Below are 25951 nucleotides of genomic sequence, written 5' to 3' on the forward strand. Positions count from 1 at the left end.
GTTTATCAAGGTAATGAAGCATCTCAGTTCTACTGAATTTTATACATTGTAGTTTTGAATATTTTCTATAAATGTATGTACGTCAGCCCGTGATTTCCACAACAGTGTTTTCTGCTTATCAAAAGGCTTTTCATTATTGTCTGTCAAAAACACTGTAATTAACTTGATGAGCTTTGCCTCACAGCATGGCGTGCCCTGCTGGTGTCTGAGATAAAAATTCAAACTCTGCCTGAGCATTTGGCATCAGCATCATCTGCAGCAGTTTAGCCATTAAGAAGTCACTGTCAATCTTTGTTATTAAATGTAAGATGCATCTTTCTTGGCCCTTTTTTTATCTGGGGGATTCTCGTTTCACTTAGCAGGAACTCCTTCTAGCCAGTGCTTGCAGTTGCCTTCTCCTAATTAGCAGCCATTAATGCACTTAACTTAATATTGAAAGATCAGCAATAGCATCCCTATTCCTCCCCCAGAAGGCAACCACTTATGAAATAGTAATGATAGAAACGTTGTATGTTAGATTTGCTATAGTATCTTGTCAGTGACATATAATCAACATTTTCCCTACCTACCAAAATAACTACAGTAATATACAGGATGCTTATAAAGTCATCTTTGGAAAAATCACTCACTTCTGTTAAAATGTGTTTAATTAAACCCAACTTAGCTTGTTAATCACAGAATAAAAGTTGAAGACCATTAGAAGCAGTTTCAGGAAAGCAGCTAGACATAAACTACTGTGCAAAAGTCTTAGACATGTTGCAATTTTCTATTCTGATGCATTATGAGCATCAACAATTTACTCAAAGCCTCCACTAATGTTTTCTACTATTATAACAACCTTGACTTGAATAAAGAAGGAAAAACATTGAGTGAAATAGCTCACATCACTCGATTTTCAAGTTGTGGTATCCGTAGCATAATCAACAAGTACAGAGAAACATCATCTGTAATTGACAAACCCAGGACTGGAAGACCCAAAAAGCTGTCTAACAAGGATGTGCAATACTTGAAGATAATATACTTAAGGAGTAGAAAGATGACAAGCGTTGAATTAACAACAAAACTGTCAGAAGGCACAGGTGTCGTTGTCCATCCATCAACAGTACGAAGGTCACTCTTGAAATCAGGATTAAAGGATGTGTTGCAGTAAGAATACCTCTGTTAAGAAAGGGGAACAAGACTAAAAGGTTAAAATATGCACAAGAGCACATGGTGCTTTGGACTCTTGATGGATGGACAACGACACCTGTGCCTTCTGTCAATTCTGTTGTCAATTCAATGCTTGTCTTCTTTCTATTCCTTAAGGACATTATCTTCAAGTATGTGTAATAAACCTGTTCAAAACCCTTTAGGCATCTCATTAACATGTTGGCTACTCAGAACAGGTTTCCATGTGAGTTAATAAGATTTTTCATTATATAAGGAAGTCAGAAACCATCTTGTGAACAAATGACTATTTGACAGTTTATGATTGGAGCAATTCTTATTGCAACTACTCAAATAATGTTTTTTTTTTAATATATATTTTGATAAGTCTTTTATATGCTTTCATGCTTTTATATGAGTTCAGTTCAAGTTGCTTGCCCTAGATTGTATATGTAACATAGCAGAAGTGACTTTAGAGAGGTAAAGGCCAGAGCCATCTAGTTATATTCACTTTAGACCAAGTATCCTTTTGTTTTTTTTGGCAAAGATGTGGCTGGCACTTACTTCTATACTAAGATATTTTTTTTTACCTTCTATCCCCAGCTTGAACAATGGTGTGCACAAAAGAAAAAAATGTCAAGGCTAGAAGCAGCTATAGCAGACAGGAAGCAAGCAGAAGAATAGGAAAAACAGAACAAGGAAAAGCTGAAATGTATGCAGAAAAGATCACGGGAAAAAGAAAAGGTAGGGTTATTATTTTAAATTAATTCTATTTACTCAAAGATTTGTTATATTATATCACAAATATATATACACAAATATATATATATATATATATATATATATATATATATATATACATATATATATAATTTATTTCTTATCAGACACCCTTATCCAGGGCGACTTACAATTGTTACAAGATATCACATTATTTTTACATACAATTACATTATTTTTTTACACATTATTTTTACATACAGTTACCCATTTATACAGTTGGGTTTTTACTGGAGCAATCTAGGTAAAGTACCTTGCTGAAGGGTATAGCAGCAGTATCCCCCACCAGGGATTGAACCCACGACCCTCCGGTCAAAAATCCAGAACCCTAACCACTACTCCACACTGCTGCCATATATATATATATATATATATATATATATATATATATATATATATATATATATATTAATTATTATTATTATTATTATTATTATTTATTTCTTAGCAGACGCCCTTATCCAGGGCGACTTACAATCGTAAGCAAATACATTTCAAGTGTTACAATACAAGTAATACAATAAGAGCAAGAAATACAATAACTTTTGTTCAAGCAAAGTATAAGTGTGACAACCACAATTCAATAATACAGCAGATAATAGTGATAGTTACATCAGGGTATGATTAAATATATTCAATATATTATTCATATATATTCATTGATGAACATATGCAATTCAAATTTCACATTCAAACATTTTTGTTGCGTTAGTTTTTAGCGTTTATTGTATACCTTTACCACATTTCAGATTAAACAATATTACACAGAGAAGCAAATGACCAACAGCAATTAGAGGGGCTGAAAAAGTCCATGGCAGAGCAAGCTAAAAAAGACAGAGAAAGGTAACAAATTAGGTTCGTCTCCCTGACATTTCTTTTCATTAGGGTTACAAATCTATACCCTGCAATATACAGGACACTTTTGATATACAAGGATGTCACAAAGGCTGTTGTGACAGCTTACCAAAACAACATGTCATTGAATGAGTTGAGGATTTTTTTTAAACAGGTGTAGCATCTAACACAATTTAAAAAGTATGTATGCATTGTTATTCTTGTAAAAAGTTACAGATTTAACAAGAATTACCACTGGGGGGAGCAATCCTCTTTTCTGTTTTTGCTTATGGGCTCGGTTATTAATATATCTGTTTTTGTATTCTACCGGTTGCAGTCGTGGCAGAATTTGACCCTGTGAGGAAGATGAGTGACACAGAAGCATCAAAGGCAAGACTTGGGATTGGTGCAGATGAAGAGTTTGTTCTTCAAAGGCCACTTTTTTAAAATTTGCACACATACAGTGAAAATCAGGTATGTATCAATATGTTTTTATATATTTATATTCTGACTAAATACAGTATCTCATAAATAACGTTTTGATAATAAAATACAAAGAAAAAATACAATTGTAACTGTTTGCTTTAGTTGAATATTAACTACATGTACAAAAACATGTTTAGAAATTTCTTTCAAGGCCAAAAGGCAAACTAGCATGACCAGATTTCATAACAGTCAAAACAAATTTCATGAACATTTGTACAGGGTCATTCTAGGTTAGTGGCCTGTAGCTTACACTATGTTTCACAAATACAGTCAGCCCACTGGTGATTTACGTGGTACATTTTTGTAGTAAATACATAATATTTGTGGAACCACAATATTACTGAGTAAAAGCTTTAGCAAATATTTCTAAATGTTATCTATTCATAAGAACATAGGAACATACGAGAGGAGGCCTTTCTGCCAGTTTCTAGACACTGATTTATCTCAGAATAGGACTAGGTAGCCCATTTCATGCACTCACCACTCTGTAGGGAAGTGTCTCCTTCCCCCTGTCCTAAGTCTATCTACGCTTCATTTCCAGCTGTGTCCTCTGATTTCTGTAAGGCTTTTTGTGTCCATTGTTACAGTGATAGTGCTTTGTCAGCCACGTCTGCTGTACCCTGCCCCCCTCAAACCTAGTTTAAACAATTCCTCACTTCCATGTTTATCCTCTATGCCGTGAGCAAAGGGTCTGACTATAAGTCGCAGTCATCTACTTTTGTTACTGACCGCTCTATGTTTGAAATTGTATATTATATTCTACCATTACAATTAAAAAAAAAAAAAAAAAATTATATATACCAGATAGTCTTTGATCCTCGAGTTTGAACTGAGCAAGCACTCAGAGAAGCAGGCCTTCATAATACTTTTTACGTCAAAGAAGTTTTATCAAACATCTCCCCACCAAGACCTCCAAAGAGAGTCGTGGAATCCACTGTTCCAGACATGATTACAGAACAATATGCACCTTTCTGAAACATGTTTCTCAAATTCTGATAGCTGTGCAAATGTTTGGTATTACAAAGAACACCTTGTAATAATTATTGACATGCTATGTTATTTGTGTATTAAAAAGATAGAACTAAGTTTGCAACACAAGTTTTAGTTTGAAAGCATATTATACAACATATTTTATCCAAACAAAGTCCTGGTGTTCTTTAATCCATTGCTATCAGAGGTTGGGCTGCCAAGTCTTGGATGTTACAGATTTTTTTTTTTTTTTTTTTTTCAGTAGATGGTTGTTATTATTATTATTATTATTTATTTCTTAGCAGACACCCTTATCCAGTGCGACTTACAATTGTTACAAGATGTCACATTATACATTATACAGATATCACATTATTTTACATACAATTACCCATTTATACAGTTGGGTTTTTACTGGAGCAATCTAGGTAAAGTAACTTGCTCAAGGGTACAACAGCAGTATCCCCCACTGGGGATTGAACCCACAACCCTCCGGTCAAGAGTCCAGAGCCCTAATCACTACTCCGCACTGCTTGTCCTTTTTTATAATCTGATTTTGCCTAACAGACATGCAAGAGTATCTTGTGTTGGTTGTTGCAAGATGTTTGTTTTACATGTACTAGAACTGACTGCTCCAAAGTAGTGTTTTATGTGTGTATTTTTTAAGGACAAACATGGTCAAGTAAATGAGAGGTCAGTCCTACCTAATGAGCTGATAAGATATAATTTAGTCATGACAACTTAAATTTGAGATCAGCTGAAATAAATTATTTTATGTTACATTTCTAAACTAAACCTAGAAATAGGGCAACTACAGGGTAGTTTATAACTATGCTGTAATACATTTGACCTACTAGGTGTGTGGAAAACTATGAGGCTTTTATTGTATTTCATGTCAGATGGTATGAGAAATTGGGCCTCAATGTATGATAATCATTAGACAACTCTCCCAGGCATTTGCTAATTAGCTGGCTTTTTTTCATTTATAGAGGTAAGATTATTCATCCCATATTGAATGAACCAACACATTCTCTGGAGTAAAAGATCTGGATGTTGTTTGCTATGCACCATGGCAGACACCTTGAAGTGCATGTGGAATGACTATAGTTTTAGAATAATTAGATTCCTGACCAAATCTATTCTTTTAAGCATTATAGAATGAAAAATAACTATGTCCATAGCTGGACTGCACAGTGGGTGTTCATCTATAATTATGAGAAACCTCAAATAATACAGGATTTTCCTCAGTATAAATATTTCTAGGACAAAAGGATTTGAATCATAAAATCTATATAACCCCTCAACTTGCGTTTACTATCAATCTTGACCAATTCCATATAATTTAAGTGGGTAGCATTAGGTTAATTTAAGCAACAGGTTCATTAAAATGAGACCATCGTGAAAAAGGACTGCCGGGTTAGTTGTGTACTGTATTTTTCCTTATGCTTAATTTGGTTATAAACATTTTAGCTTGTTAAATCCCACATTCTAGAAATATTTATTATTGCAACAAAAATATACATACAGTATAATCATTATCATCAGATAGAAACATATCACAGTTAACATAGAATATATATATTAAACATCCACATATATTATTTACAGAAAACTCAATTATGTACATAACAAATATCAATAATAACAAGTAAACAATCCGTTATGTAGCAAAATATATATTAATTATGAAGCCCAAGATGTTTCTTGATAAAATGTGACACCAGATACTGAGGACGCTGTTGATATTCAAGTAGAAGTTCATGTGGTGTTGAAATCTGGTCACCTTTAAATCGATCCAGCAAGGTCACACAGATAACGGCAGCTGAAAGATTAAACAAAAGATGAAATCAGATTATAACATTCACAATAATAGTTATGATCACTGTTGTTGTATATTCAGCTAAACTGGTCTCTGCCTAGTGCCTCATTTGTAGGGGTTGCAAATAAGCCATCAGAATCCCACTACATTATCATTCACAATGATAAGCAAAAGGGGGGAAGGGGGGGGGGGGGGGGGAAAGAAACCACAAGATACTTTGTGCAGATTCACTGCTTTTTACTACAAGGCAGTGATTGATAGAGCCAAGTAGGTCATTGTCTATATGAATAAGCAAATAAATAAATAAATAAATACCTTTCAGTCCACAGACACGACACATGGCTGCAAATACAGTGGATTCCATTTCAATGTTTCTTACACCAGCCTCGTGTGCTTTTCTCAGGTATTCCAGTTTATCTTCAGTAGAGAATGAGCACAATGCTCCATCTAAACGCCCCTGACCTTTAAATAATAAATAGGATAGTTATAATTATTTTACAACTGTTCAGAATCCAGTATATGCCTCAAATAGCAATAAATTAGTTAACTTGTACAATTGCAAGCAAAGTTAATGGATCGCTACAAACGAGACAAAGCCCATGCTCATTGTTCCAGAGGTAAGAGACTGGTAACTGAGACTTCAGGCAAGGCATAGTTTTTGGGACGTTGTCGTATGTAGTTCATTCTCAAGGGTTCATAAGCTATATATATGCGCAGATTCACAAAACTGCAACTTTACACCAAAGCAAGGTTGTTGTGTAATTACAGGAATATACAAGTTAATTAGGGGTTGAAAATGTACCTTCATAAAAATCATGGGTGCACATGGTGTTTCCAAGAACAGTAGGCAGGTTAGGGATCTCTTTACCACATTGCAGTAACTCCTGAGCCAAGTTCTCATCTAGTTGAGTGCTTCTGACAATTACTTTGCCCAGCACCACCTGTTCAAACTGAGGCTGGAAGAAAGAGTCCACTGCTGTGTCTGTAATTACAACAGTTCCAGGCTCAAGACCTACAAACAGTAGCGCAGAAAACGATCAACACACATACAGTATGTAGCGGAAAACAAACTGAGATCACACATTCCCGTTTAAAGACAGATACGTAGGTTTTGTCCCAGTTTTTGCAAAAAGTACACAGATTGATGATTTTATGTATGAAAAAATGGTTAAAGACAACATACCCACACCACCTGAAGTACCAATGCGAATGAGCGTCACATCCCGACATCTGGCATGGTGCAAAAGTTTTATAAGTTCATGCATCATTATAGAGATGGAAGGAACCCCCATTCCATGCTGTAAACCAAAACAAAATGTTTTACTTTATCTAAAAGGCATTATGTTTAAATAGCGCAAGAAAAGAGGGAAGTTGTTCACCAAGACATTTGACTTACACTTATGGAGAGCACAGGCCCAGCTTTGTACATGGAGTATCTGTCTGTCCCAGCACAGATGTCATCGATATCATTGCAGTCTCCCTTCAACTCCAGCTCCTTGAATATGAACTGGGCAAAAGCTTTCATTCTATTGGCACTTCCACCAACGCAGACGAACTTCAGAATAATAATATAAATAATTAGATACGTTTAGGCTGGTAGAAAAAAAGTGGCCATTTAATAGCAACATACCCACCTTTATATCTCCAAACATTGCAGGCAAATTGTGAGTTTTGGTTCCTAGGTTAAAGTGATAAAGAATGTCCTCCTCCATGAAATCTAAGTGAGGGTTTTTAACATGTACCAGTCCATGTCTAAATAGAAACACACAAAAACAAATCAGTTGTGAAATCAAATAATTTGATGTATACTTACTCAAGATAATCAGTACGAAATAAATACTTACTCAAGATAATCAGTACTTTCATTGCCAACATTGAGTAAAATTGGTGCCATAATTTTTAGCTCCTAAAAATCGATAAAAGTACCAGTGAGAAAAACCTAAAAGACAGCTTTGTTCACTTAACATTATAGTCTTAGCTAAATAATAATAGTAGCATACCTTTCTAAGAAGAGATGTCTTCGTGATATTTGGTAAACTGATTTGGTCAAATATACCCAACACGTTCGTTTTGCTCTTTGATTGCAGGGAATGAAACATAACATCAGTTAGATCGATCCACTTTATACTTTCAAACTGCTCCCGCCTATCTGTTAAACTATTGGTTATACAATGAGGTGAATACACTCCTCTCGCCTTCCCACAAGGTCATGGATCCAATGTTTAGTGTAAGTGAGCAGTTGTCTGGAAAATATGTTGTCACGTGACTAATGTAATTTCAGTTTTAAAATACGACCTGGTAGTGTTAACAAGGTGAGGGTATTATTTTGGTATTTTGGCCACTCTATATTTAAAATATATGTATTGTTTTCCTCAATGAACCGGCAGCCAAACGTTTTCAGATGTTTCACTCCTCTATTTAATCGAACCTGTGCTAGAAAACTAGAGTCCTTTGGCAAAACGAAAAGGTTATGTAATAAAGCATTTAACAAAAAAATAACACTGATCTGCTGTATCGTATGCAGTACTCTATTTATGTATTTGCAATTTTATAGCTGTTCAGGGAGCAAAAGCTCATAAAATCACAACAGCATTGAAGTACAAAGACATAACAAAAATGTCAAACCTGTATAGATCCAATTCTATCCAGTAACTTAAGCAACTTCCAGTTTTGTATACCAGTTTTCTTTTCCAGCTGTAGTGTTAAAAATAAAATGTTATGCTGAAATATGGAAGGAAGAGTCAAACGTTCATGTACTGTGGAAAAGAACACGGCTATGTACTTTGGGACCTAGCCAAACCAAACCAAACCACTAACCTGTTAGATAACATGGCTACAGTATAACACTGATAGTTATCACAATGAGAGCACAGCAACAGCTGTATTAGATCTAATTATGAGAGAACAGTTTGGGTTACACAGCCAATTAATTTAGAACACAAATTGGGTTTGGTGGGTATAAAAAAGGAGTGCAGTCGTCATACAGTGAGCCATTTGGGGAATTTAACTCAGAAAGAGGATCTCCAGCCCTGCCTTGAAAGAATCACCCCCGTATCCAGGTAGATCAGTCAATATAATCATGCCATGATGGAATGAGTGTTATTAAATAAATATTGTAATTTGATTTGATTTACCCAAAGAAATCATCAGTTGATATTATTATACATAAAGGCATTTAATAATTCAGTCCAAATTCCTACACAGGCTGTTTGTTTCAAAACAAATTTACAACATTATATATTGCTTAAATGTAAACTTAATCTGAGAAAATTGGGTAACTACGGACACTAGATAAAATAGACATTTTATTTTTTCAGCATGCTTGCTTTATTGTCACATTTTGTCCAATAAATCGCTACAAACAGTAAATGCAAACTTGGTAGCAGAATAAAATAACATTTGTGGAAGACACCGTTAAATAGGTAACATCCATATAACAGCAAAACATGTTTTTAACTAAATGAAGATTTAAACTTGGAGATTAATTGTTCCAAGTAATTTATTTCTTTTTTCCCAAGGAATATGAATGATCTTAACATTTGTGTAAAATTAAGAGACAGAGAACAGAACAAAATGTATTTTTCATGCACTTAAGCATCTTACTGCTCTTTACAAAAATTGTAACCAACTGAATAATGTAGCAAGTAATGCAGCATAAGCCTTTATAAGGCTGGGACCAGATACAACAGTTGAGCCAGGTATAACAGTGGTCTTCCTGATGCCCGCTTACATCCCGCAGCCCATATGTGAACTGAATACCAAAGGTGAAAGACATTCCCACTGCATAACCCAGGTCCAACAGTATGTGTAAGCCCTTTAACAACAATTCAGATGCATTCTTCAACAAGGTAACATGCCCTTTCAAGCTGATTATTTCTGGTAGAAAATTCAACCATTTCTTAAATCCTCTACTAAATCAGGAAATTATAAAGTAAAACAAAAACATGGTAATATTGGACATTTGGGAGTGTATATGGAGATTAATACAATATAAAGAGATTTCGTTTTCTTAGTTCCATATCAAACTTAAATGGATTATGCTTTTATTACCACATTCAATTCTATAAAGATGTACTATTTTGGGGGGGGGGGGGTTGGGGGGGGGGGGGGGGAACAAACAAAACTGACAAGGAACTCCATTCTTGAGAATGACAGGAGCTTTATGTCAATAATGCATATTGTTTGGATCCCTGTTGAAAGTATTTGAGAGCTAAGACATTGTACTTAAAATTGCAATTTAGTTTTTACTTACAGTGATGAGACTGGCATGCTATTACAATATATGATAAGCTCTTGTGAAAGCCATATTGTCAGACATTTATTAAAATAAACCCACATTACCACTGTCTTAGTTCCCTTGAAAATTTTGGCCAAAATGTTTGTTCCTGGAGGAATTGGTAAAGTGGATATCCAGATAAGGGCCACAAAATTATTTAATGAATTAACAGTCTAGTGTGTAGACTTGCTTCTTTATAATGTATTTATTGTATGTTAAAATCCATTAGGTCAACTAACACAACACAGCACATTACTGATTAGAAATACCAGATCAAGTCAATGCCTCTGGGTCATAGATGTAATTTTGGTCTTATTTATTATTTTATTTATTATTCTAATTATACAGAGTTCTGACATCTTGTTTTTAGGCAATCCCCTACAGATGGTTATGGAATTAATACATACCCCTAGGTAATTGTCCTCTTTTTATTCTATACATCACTTATATTTGTTAAGTATTTAGTTTTAATGAGTTATAAGCAAATATCAAAGTGGTGGCAGATAGCCATCATTTCCCTTTTAACTGCTCTTATGTAAACAATACAATAGGAATTATACATGGGCAGTTAACATGTGATATTTCAACACAGGTCATGTATGAGGGACTTTGTCTTTAAATTAAAATGAAAAAGATTCAATTGTATTCCTAACACACAATGATAAATTCATTAACAAATAAGGCCAGTCCCCTTCAGAAATTGGTAGGGTGTATTTCCATAAAGGTTGTACACGCTTTGCACAGCTTGTGTCCCATATTCTGGGGAAAATAATTTAGGCCGAAAGCCTACCATCAAAATATCAGTGTGTTAAAAAGTACAATAGAGCACGGTCAGTGTAACTATGAAATAATATATAAATGTGTTACAAACAAATAAGCAAATCAAATTAAACAACAAAAATAATACAAATTTAATACATGAAAATCTAAAATAAAAAGATCATTAAGTTATTGCTGAGGAAAGGCAAAGCAGTCTGCAATCTCCATGTCAGACTAAAGCAGTTTCTGGTCAGATGTATTGTTCTAGCTCTGTGGATCTACCTCTATACCTGTAAGGAAAAAAACATGTTATTAACTCCTTTATTTTTCAAAAACTCATACTATATCAATGCTACAGTTTACATACAAATGCAGCTGGTAGAAGCATTGCTGTTTATCCAATACACTTTACTGTTGTGTTCTTATGCATAAAGGCGCTCAAAACAGGTTTACTTCAACAATTCAATACTTTCAGTTGTTTATCCCGTTTTTGTTTAGTATTTGTTGAACTACCTTACATGTTTGTGTTCAAACAGTAACTTTTACAACCTGATGTAAGTCTAAAAACAGGCAAAACAAAACATTTAAAAAAAATGAAAAAATGTGTATGCCTATTCGTTTGGTATGGTAGAACTGAATTTAAAATAGGGATCTACAACTTTGTTGATTTAAGTCCCTGGTTTATAGTGTACATTAAATTAGCAAACAATAAGATTTTATAATAGTACTAACTGAGTCTGTGTTTCAGTTACAGACACCACTTAGGACCAATTGGATCTGGCAAATGCAAAACAAGAGGGACGGTAGTACAAGCCAAGTGAGCCATGTTACTACCATTCAATATCTATGACAGCTGTTTTTTATAGTCATGCTTTTGTGGATTAACTAATATGTGCCATTGGGTATTTCCACCTAAATAAAAATGTTTTTTTTTTTTTTTTAACAGAAAAAGGTGGTGATTACTGATGCTTGTGGACATCTTCCAATACTTCAATCGGATGATATACCCAACTTGCATAATTATGACTTTTTTCCTGTTTTTTCTTTAGTTTCAAAGACCAGATCCCCACTTTAACATACAGATTACCTGCGATATCCAAAGATGTTGAAGTGTGTATCACTGCTTTCTACAGCCACTTTATTTGACATGAGTCCTCTAAGCCCTGTCTGTCTGGTGCTTCCTCTATGCAATGACACCTTGTTTGCATGGTTCATTTCCAGTTTACTACCGGTAAGTGTACTGTCTTTAATTGACAATAAAGCATCTATAAAAGAAATATTTCAAAATGTTCTCAATTGGATTAAAGTAAAAATAATACAAGTTTGTCAAATAATAAGAAGAAAAATAAACAAATATATACACATTTTTAAACAGTACATGTAACCAACAGATCAATATATAGGCATAGTCACGCACACAATATATTTGTGTATGAAAAAGTACATTACTAACAAAATTTACCAAATGTAAAGTGTTACCCTAATTTATTTGTTTCATGTACACAATAATTTTATAATATTAACATTGCTTCATAACAAATTCCTATACATTTTCTGGGAGCCACTTACTTGGGGTTTCTTTGGGGATTGTCTTATCATGCTCTTCATGCCAATCATCTGCATAGCCAAAACTCAGCAACTTCTGCATGCTAACAGGTTTATCACTTTTTTGAGAAGACCTAGTTTAAAAAAAAAAAAAAAATCCTAGTTATACATATTTATTATTTAGTTCTGGTAAAATTGTTAATGTATAAAATTATACATTTGTATTAATCATTTGCCAAACATGTATGTCAGTGACATACATCCCCTGCCACAGCTGTATTGGGAATCAAATACTTTAACAAAACTGTTCTCTGGGGGAATGTCAGTGAAAACATTCCTTAAAACAGACATTCTATTAATGGTGCCCAGAAACAACTACAGTGAAACTGCAAGTATGGATACACTCCCTAAAACGTTCTCTTTATTCTGCATTTCTAAGTAAAATACTTAATTCTAAGAACAATATACAGTGCTCCCTTGCTATAAGGCTCTTGATTATAACGCGCCTCGGATATAACGCTCCTACAGCATGTCCCCCAATTCCCTATACTAGTGATTCATGCAATATTTCTACAGTAAACACAGTACCAGTGTTGTTCAAACTGTAAACAACTTCTTATTCAGCATTCGTTTTATAACTAAATAAATATTGGTCCTATTACGTGGTTACCGTTCCTAATGTATTTAACTTTTTGCTGCGAGAGGAGCTGCAACTTCCTCCGGGAGACAAGATTCTTCAGCTTCGCTTCAGCCCCGCTCCGGCAGCCGAACCTGGGGCGAGCCCATTCCCTGTTCCCCTCACCTAACCTGCTCTCCTTCTCGCACTTGGTTTGCTTGTCTGTTGCTTTCTGACCGCTGTTTAGCCAGGCTGTTTATAGTTTAAAAACTGCTAATTAAAATGATCCACGACTGGGAACGTTACCTTTTGTTTTTTTTTTGTAAAAGATATAGTGTTGGTTGCATGGTGCTTTATGAATGGTTAATTCACGAAAAGTTACATTTTTGCTTCACTATATGTGCATTACAGAGAGGGAGTTATTTTATTTTGTATTTTAGTCAGATGTGTGTTATGTGTCCCGCAGCACCCCCCACACCCTCCCCCATTTATAACGATCATATTGTGTGTCCCCCTGCACTGCACTTACTTGGTTTTAACATTATTTAGAATAATTTACTGAATGTAATACATTCTGGGGATATATGTTTGTCCATAGATGTGTCAATCTGTATATAACTATTATATTTTTCTATACATCTGGAAAAACACTTATCCAATTATAATAAAACTTGTTATTCCAATTACTTAGCATAAGTATTTGATTCTGGGGATATATGGAGGCTATCTGTCTGTACATTTTTCAATCTTTATGTTGCACATTTTTTAAATTAGAGCACAAGAATTTTTGTATACTATACTATTTTGTTGATATACGTCATGGTCATCAACTTTTCTGTCATACGGATAGATCTAATTTTGAATTTCCAGCCGTGGTGGGGATGTATGCTACTGACATACTTGTTTGAAGCTAAATACATTTGGAGCTTTGATGGCTTAAGCTTGCCCTCTAGTGGATACAAGACAAAATAATTTTGCTCAACAAATGCTGTACAGTACAACTTTGCATATCCGATCCCCTGTGGACTGGGGTATAGGCGGATATGTGAAGTCGGATTTGCGAACATCTATAGAAAATGACATTTACACATGCACACTCAAACTGCTTTAAACACGGGAAATTCTTTGCTTTAAAAGTAAGCAAATGTAAACAAGTGTTGCTATGTGGTTTACTATAAGCCATCTCCACGTGAAGCTTTTAAAAAAAAAAATACAAAACAAACAGTAAATGTACAGTAAACTGCGACTGATGTCTTCTTTCTTAACTCTAGAAGTCCCTGCTCCCCTGGTTCTGCTTTCTTAATATCTCTGTCACGGTACTTTGCGCTCTTTCTTGATATTGACAACAGCCGATAAGAAGCTTGGTTTAAATATTGCTTCGGCTATTTTAAACAAATGGCCGGTAAGCACTGCATTTATGAAGCTTGCTTTGTTTAATTCAAATGCATTTAAAAGCTACAACACAGGCTGCCAATACCTGCTACCGTGCGCTCCATCATATAAACACATTGTACAGAAAAAGAGTAAAACAAAAAGCTTTCTCAACTGGTGTATTGAAACATCACTGCTACACACAGCTGACTGACACACGCATACAGCCCGTCTCTCTTAAAGGGGAACGCACCAAAAGGCGGATTATATAATGCTTTCTTTCTGTTTCCATCGCGGATACCATTACTCTCGTAGCCTAATTTCAATATTGAATTTATTTATTTATTTATTTATTTAGCGAGGCGGTTAAATGATCAGGGCGGTTATGCGACAGTCGGACATGCGACGTTCCACTGTACTTACGTTTTCTTAAACTTGCTTGCTAGGTGATGGTTTTCAGAAGTTAAGGACAGGTTCTCCATCTGGCTTACAGGCTGGACCATTGTGGTGTTCTATAAATAAGTATATATATGACAATCACCATAATGCTAATATTTATATTATTTAGCTGCAATTGCCTATTTTTTTAAACAAACATCATAAGAAAGTGAATAAAAGAATATTGTTGCAGCACAAATATTTGAAAGGCAGTATTGTAAACACTATTTTTCATTATTCAATTTACCTTATCTTTATCAGCTGTAAAGTTGTCACCTTCCCGCTCCCATGTGGTTTTATTATCAGTCCCAAAGGGAGCATCCAGGGGTTGGAAGGATCCTTTGGTTGGACTTCTCTGGAATTCTTCAGAAGTCATAAAATCAGGAATTGTTCTTTTTTGAGTGCTGGAAGTACAAAATCATTGTAATTGTTTCCTACAACTGATTCTGACACAAACTTTTCAGACTAATCAGAGAAGCATAAATCCAAAGCCTGTTTGTGCATATAGGCTATACTGAATCTGTAAATTCCTTAGCTGGAAGTAGCTGGAAATAATTCTCTTACCCATGCATTTAACTTTCTTATCTTTGGCAAAACAACTTTTGTTCAGAAGCAAAACACCTCTCCACAATAAATGTCTAAAACTTGAACCATATAACAAACTTGTACTCTGAAGTATATCACTATGTTGGTTCTTACAGGGTCTTCATTCCACAAAGAAATACAATTTCAAAGCCATAGACGTATACAACCATCAATCATTCAGTCTACAGCACAACTCCATAAGACGTAAACTCATGCCACCTCCAAATAGCCTGGTCCATCTCTCCCTGACATAGGTAGGTCATTTCAAACACAATTCCCATAATTATTTGTCAGATCAAAAGATCAAAAAGGACTATTTACACCAACTTAGACATTAACTGACATTCAGGCACAGGCCTAAATATGACCTCTTACTTTGTGGATAACAAACAAAATAAAAAATAATAAAAAAAAAAAAGAAAAAAAAAAAGGGACTGAGAATTGGGGTGTACAATTATTATTTATTTATTTTTTAAGTTACCTGGTGGTGCCTCAATGCATTAACATTACATCTTAAGAATATCTGTTTACTGTGAGTAGACCTACCTTTGATGTTCTTGAGAATTAGACTCAAACGAAAACCAGTCAGGAGCTGTGTAATCCAAATTTGGTTTTGATTGTAAATTTACCTCGTGCCGCAGTAAACCTGTTACAAAATAAAATACATACACATGCAGACAATAATTATTAACAAGTATGTTTGTGTGACAGAATGCCACACCACAGCTTCAGAGAGTTAAAGCTATCAGTATCATGAAAAAGTAAATCACCTCGAGAAGGATAAGCTGGGCATGATTATTATTATTGACAATGTTCCTAGATAATTTGGGTGATTTTCTATTTCTGAAATGTGTGTGTGACACCAAAATGCACATTTTCAATACAATGTATTACAAAACTAGAACCATGCAACAAAATAATATAAATCAGAGTTTCCACTGTGTTTGTTTGTCATTTTAGAACATTAATGTATAATCTTCAATCTCCAATCAAAAAAGTGGAGATAACAAGTACAGTGCTACCCCGTTATAATGCGACATGTTATAGTGCGGAATTGGTTATAACATGGTAAGGTTGTGGCTCCCATTTCCCCCAAAATGCAATGTGACTCACCAACGTTGGGTTTTATTGTTGTTTTACATTACCATATGTAAAACTCATTTAAGTTAAAACTGGGACATATAGTACTTATAAAGCTCCCATATACCATTTAAATAAGAGTGGTGTAAACTCAGGATTGACTGATGTCTGGGTAGGCAGGGACATGAAAGCCCACATCAACGCGGACAGAGCTGACAGTTAAGTCAGACAAGCTGCTGTGTGAATGTACAAGACTGTTTGTTGATTTGGTGTGGCCCAGGCTGACAGGGGCCAGGAATAATTGTCCCAATAAACCGTGGCCTCGAGTACCTGCAAATTGTGTGTGTCTCCTTCCTTCATCTTCCACGGTACGCTACAATATTAATTTGGCCATTGTAAATCATTTTGGGAACAAAAATGACAATATTCGTTATAAGGTGAAAAACAAATAATGCAGCCTCTAATTATGGATCCCGACAACCACGTTATAACGGGGTAGCACTGTATGTCAGTAACATAAATCCCCCTTCAAGGCTGTAAATTCAAAATTAGAGTTATTGGAATGATGAAAAAGCTGATGACCATGATATATATCAACAGCATTACAGAACAGTATAGAATAAGAATTAGCAATGACATGTTTAATTAGAATTTGACAAACAATTCTATGCAAAAATGTAAGCGTGACATGTTGTAAAGAAGGACGGATGAATAGACAGACAGACACCCCTGTATATCTTCAGAATCTGAGTATTCTTGTTAATATATGCTAAATAGTGTTAATAGCAAGTTCCATGACATATGAATAAGCAGTTCACAGGATATACGGATGGACGGACAGACAGAGAGGATTGACAGGGGATTACAAAAGAGTTGATATTCTCAATAAACTGCAATAATTTGACTGGGTAAAATCATCCACAAGGGTTGTTGTAGAAATGTATGGATAATAACTGCAGCCCAAGAAATACCATGGATCACTGGCAACTTCAGCTAGTATACAAGGTAATGTACAATACTAAAGAATGATATTGTGGAAAGCCATGTATTATTAAAAGAAACTGAAAACTAAAATACAAATAAAATCATCTAGACTACCTTGTTGCCCTCCTTGTTTTGCCAGTTTCACATAATCTGAATCAGTCTCAACCACTCCTGTTCGACGTCCATGTGCCCTTTTCTCATCACCTGTATCAGTGCAATTCCCCAGTCCAGGAATCTGTGAACTGGGACGCACACTGCTGTCATTCACAGATTTGATACCTAATATGAAAGTAGGGATTTAAGTGATTTCAGATTTGATTTATTTATTATTTAACCACAGCCAAAATAGTAACTTTTTGTTAAAACCAAGTACAGTACAAAACCAATGCTGTAACCATTGTGCCAGGATATATATATATAAAAAAAATAATAATAATAAAATAAAAAACACATTTCATTTGAAACACGTCAAAATAAATACTGAACCATAATAAATAACCTACATAGACTCACAAAATGTTACATTTTTGTAATACTAGGAGGTCAAGTATTTGAGTGCCCATGACATTTAGATTTGCATTTTGTGGTACAAGCACCTCTGTAAATGATTCCAGGGTTCACCCCTTTTAAGTGTGTCAACAGTACAACATCAACTTAACTTTATATTAATCTGGGCTGTTGCAAGATTTTCACTATTTTCATCCATTTTGGTTTTTTGAGCAATGACGTAAAAATAATGCATTTTTCAACAGATACAAAAAACATGTCATTTTTATGCAGCGGTCGTTATTTAATTTTCACAATGTACTTTTTATTGTACTTCTCTACTGCAGTTCCCTGCCTTTGATAATAACGTGATATGTTACAACTAAATGTAGTTTAACATAACGTATGTAATTTAGTTTAACGTCCTAACTTCTACGTGTGCTGCACTGGGCCTCGGTGAAAATAAAATAATGGATTTTTGAATTAATTAAAAAAAAAAAATGTTACACTACACCAACACACGCACACGCACAGAGCGTCATTTACATGCATTGCAATAATTATTATCGCCTACCAGTACCCAATAATTTAAAAAAATTAAACACGTACCATTTTTTTCCACTTGTGCACCACTGTCCATTTTGTCCATTTTGTCCATTTTGCTTCGGTTGCTTTATAATACAAATAAATCCCGTATCCACATTAATGATTTGTCTAACATTTAAATACAAGCGTTTAAAAAACATCTTATGCTGTGAGACTAGTTATATTTTATCACACGCAGGAAATAAATTATATATATATATATATATATATATATATATATATATATATATATATATATATATATATATATATATTTGTAATTTAGGCCTCGATTGCAGTATTCATAAAATAAACGTTTAATTAAGCAATGCGAAGACTATTTAGACTATTGATTTTTTAAACATGTATTTGTGCTTTCATAGTTTATAATTCAAAACAAGGCATAACATCCCACTTACCCACGGTAATCTTGTGTTGAGACAGAGAACAATCAGCTCCAACGACTGCGTCCTACTTTTCAGTTGAGAGCAAGGAAAATACGTAACCATGGAAATGACATCTTGGACCGCCTCTTTAACTGCCACGATTACATCTAGATCTGCCTACTCACTGCGTGCTGCATCTCTATGGAGACGACGAAGCAAGAACGTAGGGAACCTATGGTATTTCTGTTAAGACTGTGCTACACCTAATGTTTAAGTGACACCGAATACCGTTTATTAAAATATATTGTATTTTTTTAGGCAATGCTTTTTTATCATAAAAGTAAATGTCATTCGTATCGTAGGGTTACCACGTTCTGGGAAAACGGGTTAGATTGTTAGATTGTCCCAATTTTGCAGTTTTATTCGAGTAATTTATAAACTGTCACAGAAACTCGAGATGGAATTGTTCTCATGTAACTCACTGGATGCACATGTATTATTTTTTAAAATACATCATGGATACCCTTTTGATGCTAATATTAAAGAAGACGAGGTTCAGCAGTTGTTGGGTTTTTACGTAGTTTCAGTGCTTTACAGACTAGGTATCAATAAATAAACACATTGCGATAGTGTGTGAGAAATACACTCTCGACTTAATTAAAAGTAGCAACCGAAAACATATAAACATAATAAATACACAATGTTATTATATACAGTTATTTCAACAGCTTCGGAGTTGGTAAGGCGTCAATGAATTGAAGAAAATGGAAAAAAGGCCCAGTTTTTCTCTTTGAAAATCTGTTAACCCTAACCCTAGTACCAAGGTATGCAAATCCCAAAGTAGATCAGCAGCTACAGTACCTCACTCTACTGTACTGTACACTATGGTATGGTATAGATATGAAAGGATGCTGGCACGGCACATGCTGACACGGCAGGGCACGGTATGGATTTGTACAAACATCGTGGAAACAACTCTACCCGCTGTCACAACAGTGACAGCACCATGCCAGCACGGTGTTGCAGTGTCGTGGAAACGAGGTAACTGTTAACTAGACAGAAATGCTTTCATAGCAGTAGACAGTTATGCATATGATTTGTAAGTTCCATCAAAGAAAGTATACAAAAATGAGAAGGTAATCCCCCCCCCCCCCCCCCCTCCTAAACTGATGAAAGAAAATGCCTATACACAGGCTAAGTTAACAATCTTCTACAACATATTCAGAGAACTACACCTTTAAACCCTAACTTCACAAAGCCTGATTCATACTACTTATTTCACAAAGCTGAAATATAAGACCCTAATCCCCTTCTGTATTGTAAAACCCACCATCCAGTTTTGTGTAAGCCCCATGTTTTGAGTGTTTTTTATTTATTTTTTTAATTTAGTAATCACCAAGTATTTTCTCCTAATTTAGAATATCCAATTATTTTTAGGTTCAGCTTACCTCTACCACCCCTGTGCTGACTGGAGCGGCGAAGACGAACACACGCTGTCCTCCGAAGTGTGTGCTGTCAGCTGACCGTTTCTTTTCACACTGCAGACTCACCATGCAGCCACCTCAGAGCTACAGCGTCGGAGGACAACGCAGCTCTGGGCAGCTTACATGCAAGCCCACAGGCGCTCGGCCAGACTACAGGGGTTGTTGGTGCGTGGTGAGCCGAGGACACCCTGGCCGACCTAAGCCCAACCCCCCCTGGTGGCGCTCGGCCAAGTGTGCGCTGCCCCCTGGCAGCTCCAGTCGACAGTCGGCAGTGGAATACCCTGCACTCGAACTGGCGACGTATACCGGGTGCGCCACTCGGGAGCCCTGTTTTCAGTGGTTTTGATTGTAAGGCAGAACTTAAAATGGCGCTTAGTGGAGGATAAAAAATATAATGTCATATGAGGCCTACTAAATTAGTATGCTGAGACTATACACAAAGACTGTCAGCCAGCTATTTTCTTCCAAAATAGCAGTTTGCTCATATATTGTTTAAATGTTGTTGGGGGTAGTCCATTATTGTACTGTCAGAAATAGATCAATAATGCACTAAAGCAACATGAACTGTTAGATGTTTGATTTTCATCATTTTGATAATAGTCGAAACATTGTTTTTAAGATAAATTAAACAGACTGCATGATGAATATTGTTTTAGTAAAGGACATATTAATACACATTGCTAAATGTAAAATATGCACCCTGCTTCACAGAATTTGAATTCTGACAAAAACAAAGCCCACATGATTGTAATGGGTTAAAGGAATACTGTTCTGTGCCTTAGTTGTAATATAAAATTGAATCTAATGTGATCAATAAAGTCTGTCCGCCATTCCACAGCCCCATCTTAAGTTCACCGCAGGGGCAAGCAAAGCCTGAATATAACTTCTATATTTTCAGTATCAACTGACAGACCATCTGTCAACATCTCACACATAACATAAATAATAACAGCAATAGGAATTATCAAACTCAGTATCTGGAAGAATTTTTTTTTTCTATGGATAACAACAGAATCATGTTCAATGACTGGTCTAAGCGCTGGGGTCTATGTTTTGTACAATTCAACCAAACTCCCATACATACTGTGGCACTCCAGAAACACACCACTGCTTTAGTAAAATTGCCAATGTTTGTATAAATGTTTGATAAACCCATGATTTAAAACTCATACTGTACATAGTAGCATGTCACCATAGATCAAGGACTCGCAGCTGAATGCCCTTGGCCTTTTGTAGGTTGGGGGTATGAAGGCAATTGTAGCTTTATAAAATTATAGTTAATACTGTGTAGAAATCTGATCACATGCATAACTATTTTCTAAATTAATATTTAGAATATTTTAAAGTCAACATTAAGTCAAATTAAAAACAAATTCTTAAATATAAATGAACAATGAATGTGACAGTGCTACATGTATTAGACATACACTGCTTTGATTAAGATTATGGCGGTGAATGTTATGGTAAATTCTGTTAGATAACTCACTGAAGGAGCTCCACTGTAATTCCCTTTCATGCCTTCACTTTCGTTCTGTAATAATAATGGAATGCAGGATCGGTTTGCTTGTTTTTGGTTGCTTGTTTTACTCCAGAATACTTTTTATTTCAATATTATCAATCTCTAAACTGTCGTCAGTAACTACACTTGCACAATTTATAAGGCAACATTCATGTTGGGCCACGTATGAAGCACTTCAAAACGCTTGCCTTTCTCACCATGCAGTTATTATACAACTTTTTTAGATTGTGGTATGCTGTATTTAGACAAGGTTAAAAAGTTGTACAAAACTTTGACAAAACAGTTTGACAACAAGTCTTTATCGATGCCTTCAATATATTTTTTTTGTCAATGAAGTTTACTAGAAAATAATAGCAATAATACATAGGCTATAATGGTTGCATCTTTTTGGGTAACTGAATGCTCAGTTTATTCAGTATTTGTGGGTAGCTGTACTGATATGATCTGCAGTTTATTTTCTTATGTTTTAAAATATCATTGCTTTTATATATATATATCGTCATGGTTTGTCGTGATTTGTATACATTCGGATTTTCAGACTTGCAAAGGCAAAATACATGGGGTGCGTATTAAACTCGTTTCTTTTTTGTTTATTTGGCTAAACTAAAAAATTCAGTAACAAAAACAAATCTGATTATACGCACATGGTCTGTTTTGTTAAACACAGGCTTTGTTTTTATCGATTTTATTTAAAAAAAAAAAAAAAAAAAAGAAAAAAGTTGAAATGTATACCGGATCCTGTTGCTTACAAACCCGGTTTTGTCAATCTGGAAAAAGGTGCCAGACGTTGTTGGGCTCACGTCACACAATCCACTGCGCCATTCAGCGCGATGGCACTGTGTAAATATGTATTATCTCTCTATTTGTTTAAGGTTGACTGAAATAATCAATCCATACTCCTGTGTTGTTTACAGCTAGCTTTCAAGAATCGGCCTGTCTGTCTCCCCAGGTGGCTGCTATGCGAATGAGCTGGGAGGAAATGATGTGGTAATGGGTCTTTTAATTACACTCTCCAGGCGCAGAGTTGCAGGGCCACTTCCTTTAGAGTCTATGCTTTTCGGTTGGCAGAACAAAAAGTTGACCCATTTCTTTTTTTTCTGTCTCCAATAAGTTGTGCAACAGTGCTTATAGTATCTTTGGAACATGAAGGTCGGGGAAAGTTCTAAAACTTGATGGAAGAACTTATGTACAGGCGATGTTGATGGAATTTTGGGCAAAGGAGCGTTTCATTTCTGGTAGACCCACGGTATCCACTCCACTGATGGCAAGCTAAGTAGTTTTACTGCTGGAAAGACTTGATCGATCCTAAAAGCACTTACTTAATATTCTCTATAGAGGTAAGTTGGTTATTTTTTGACATTTTATATAGACGTTTTTTTTGTTGTTGTTTTGATCATCCTAATATTACTAGCTATACCTATATACACGCGTTTTTTTTTTTTTTTTTTAAGGCAACGCTAAACAGAATTAAGTGTTCTCTGACTGGCTTTTTTTAACAAAAACCTTTTTGGGGTTATAAATAACCAGTCGATAGGCTGCTGTTTTGAATTTGGTATCGGTTTTTGAAATGATATTCGGGTGCAGTTTTGGTTTGTTTGAAGGCCATTTAAAAACAGAATCCCCAGTTGCTTTATTTATAGACGCTCCAAAGTTATGAATTTGGGGGTTTCTTTGATGACCCATGGCAAATGTGGTAAACATTAGAGTTCTAGTCTTGGTACAGTAGTTTTCTCTCATGGTAACTCTAGCTGGAATTCATTACGGTGCTGTTTACTTAAGGCTAGTGTTGGACGGTTTTGTGTTTTTTCTTTGTGCGAAAAGCGAAGCGATAGATGTCTGGCACTACTAGTCGTGTTTTTGTACGTGCCACATCTATCTTCCCTTGGTGCACAAAATGTAGTTAATTTACACATGGTAAAGTGGCTTTTGTGATGCAGACCTAGTTGAGAATGTGTCTCTCACTTTCCTGTTGGTTCCAGTTATCCCATGCTGGGAACTAAGAATTACAAAAGGCACAGACAAAACCGCTAATGGAGTTCTTTGACGAACACAGGAGGACACCCACCCCCCCCGTTTTAGCTTAATTTAGGCGTCAAGGTTACATTGCTAGATGAATACTAACAAATACGGTAAAAAAGACACTTTTAGAGATAGCATACCTAATACATTATGCTTTATGATGTTTCTGAGTTTTAATATTAGCACACCACAGACGTTTTTCAAACACGTGATTGCAATAAAGTGTACGCAAACTTTTTCTGGAACTGGAAAATTGATTTAAGGCCATGCATACATTGACTTAATTTTCAAACTTTTAATTTCTCTAAATGACTTGGGGGTCCTAAGCTTTATATTTTCTGGAAATCACATTGCATGGCAGAATTTGATTTGAGTTAGGAGGAACAGTTTTTGCTTGACTGAATTTAGCCAGAATAGCCTTCCAGTAGACAGTGGTTTACATCCCACAATCACCTAACAATCTGGCACTGGGAGCTTTTCAAGCAGCTTAATAAAGATCACAATGGGATCAATAGTCAGACTCCCTGACTTCTTCATCAATGGAGGGTGCTCCCTCCAGGGCAGGCCTGAGGCATGCTAAAGGAAGCTGCCCCTACTTTTACTATGAGTATATTAAACATGATGGTCTCAGAAATTCTTTCTTGGCCAAGCAGAGGTGCAGTCTGTTGAGTACAATTACTTTCCTTGTTTTTAGGGTATATTGCTTACATTTCAAATGCATCTTTAACACAGACATATGGGGTGTCTACAATAAGAAGTAAATCATGTCTGTAGATAAGTTTCTGACAACATTGTGTCAAGATACTTTGAAAGGAATACTGTACATACAATAGAACAGACTAGTTATTCTTTTACAAAGCTCAGTCTGGAATCCTCAACACAACACACGTTTCTTTATTATATTTGGGAATTGTTTAAGGAGGCTCCCTCAACATGGGTTTTCCGTTCTAGTTTTAACATGACTGTATATTTAAGGCTTACAGATTTCATGACAGGCAGGATGTAAGTGGACCTAACCCATTTTGTAATCCTTTAACTTTAATATCGCCACAAAGAATAATGCAAGTTGCATGTTCCCGATTGACTCCAACAGCAGGAATTAAAATAGACTAGACACTGGATTGTTATATTAGGCCATTGGGGCTGAGGAATGCATTCCTGAATTTTTACAGATACCACTGTTTAAACTTATATAAAAAAATCAGGATTCTCAGTGTCTTCAGTTTGCGTAACGGCCAAAATATAATAATAATAATCCTGTGAAACATTGATTATTCCTTTGTGAGAAATTAGTTTTCTTAAAATACTTGTTTCAGCTCTCTTCAATGGGTTGGTTGTGGCAGCTTGTTTAGTTTGGTGCGTGTAATGCATGCGACACAAAGACGAGATTGAACTTAACTGAACTTTATTAGCAAATTGCTGACAGCTCTGTAACCAACACCTTTGCAGATCTTTATCATTATACCATAACTACGTTCCCTCTAAGACTTTCATTTGCACTATAACTCTGATTCCCATTTAATAAATGTCAGTAGTCCCACATGAAAAAACGTCATTACAGATTTCCTAAATTCTGAATAGGTTTGCAGACATATTCATGTACTGCATAATCCTTTACATTATTTTGACTTTGACACGTTTTTTTTTTCCACTACAGAACGGTAAAGCAACATTTTGCCAGTAGACCGTGCTATTAGTGTATGTTAATATTCATGTCTCCCTGACCAACCGCTAGTAAGATTGTACTAATGTGATTGATAATAGTAGGATTTTACAGCCACTAC

At 35.4% G+C, this 25951-nt stretch overlaps 3 protein-coding genes across 11 annotated transcripts in view; 1 reads left to right on the forward strand and 2 right to left on the reverse strand.

Annotated features, from left to right (window-relative positions):
• Window positions 1-4729: 4729 nt before the first annotated feature.
• On the reverse strand, window positions 4730-8130 carry LOC117413938 (uridine phosphorylase 2-like). Of its 3 annotated transcripts, XM_034023411.3 has the most exons (8): window positions 8035-8130; window positions 7879-7940; window positions 7669-7786; window positions 7431-7589; window positions 7218-7332; window positions 6837-7046; window positions 6350-6496; window positions 4730-6037 (listed from the first exon to the last, which is right to left on the reverse strand). In XM_034023411.3, the coding sequence occupies exons 2-8, from the start codon at window positions 7926-7928 to the stop codon at window positions 5895-5897; spliced, it is 942 nt and encodes a 313-aa protein (XP_033879302.3). In that variant the 5' UTR covers window positions 7929-7940; window positions 8035-8130; the 3' UTR covers window positions 4730-5894. The 3 variants fall into 3 exon arrangements, with proteins under 3 accessions (XP_033879302.3, XP_033879310.3, XP_058888311.1); XM_034023419.3 differs by lacking the exon at window positions 7431-7589; XM_059032328.1 differs by lacking the exons at window positions 7879-7940; window positions 8035-8130 and adding an exon at window positions 7848-7857.
• Window positions 8131-10121: 1991 nt separating this feature from the next.
• LOC117413948 (uncharacterized protein C7orf57-like) lies at window positions 10122-19323 on the reverse strand. Of its 3 annotated transcripts, XM_034023432.3 has the most exons (9): window positions 19179-19322; window positions 18784-18845; window positions 17803-17967; window positions 16171-16270; window positions 15287-15443; window positions 15025-15113; window positions 12639-12748; window positions 12157-12334; window positions 10122-11359 (listed from the first exon to the last, which is right to left on the reverse strand). In XM_034023432.3, the coding sequence occupies exons 2-9, from the start codon at window positions 18830-18832 to the stop codon at window positions 11320-11322; spliced, it is 888 nt and encodes a 295-aa protein (XP_033879323.2). In that variant the 5' UTR covers window positions 18833-18845; window positions 19179-19322; the 3' UTR covers window positions 10122-11319. The 3 variants fall into 3 exon arrangements, with proteins under 3 accessions (XP_033879323.2, XP_058888312.1, XP_033879332.2); XM_059032329.1 differs by lacking the exon at window positions 17803-17967 and having other exon boundaries at window positions 19179-19323; XM_034023441.3 differs by lacking the exon at window positions 12157-12334 and having other exon boundaries at window positions 19179-19320.
• Window positions 19324-22994: 3671 nt separating this feature from the next.
• LOC117410035 (activin receptor type-1) overlaps window positions 22995-25951 on the forward strand; it is a 39539-nt gene continuing 36582 nt past the window's right edge. For 4 of the 5 annotated variants that reach the window (XM_034924389.2, XM_034016409.3, XM_034016420.3 and 1 more), the window contains exon 1: window positions 23152-23485. The gene's annotated coding sequence lies outside the window, so the exon portion shown is untranslated. The other variant, XM_034016395.3, reaches the window with a different exon arrangement.

Source organism: Acipenser ruthenus, chromosome 10 (genome assembly GCF_902713425.1).
Source record: "Acipenser ruthenus chromosome 10, fAciRut3.2 maternal haplotype, whole genome shotgun sequence".
In the NCBI taxonomy this organism is placed as follows: Eukaryota; Metazoa; Chordata; class Actinopteri; order Acipenseriformes; family Acipenseridae; genus Acipenser; species Acipenser ruthenus.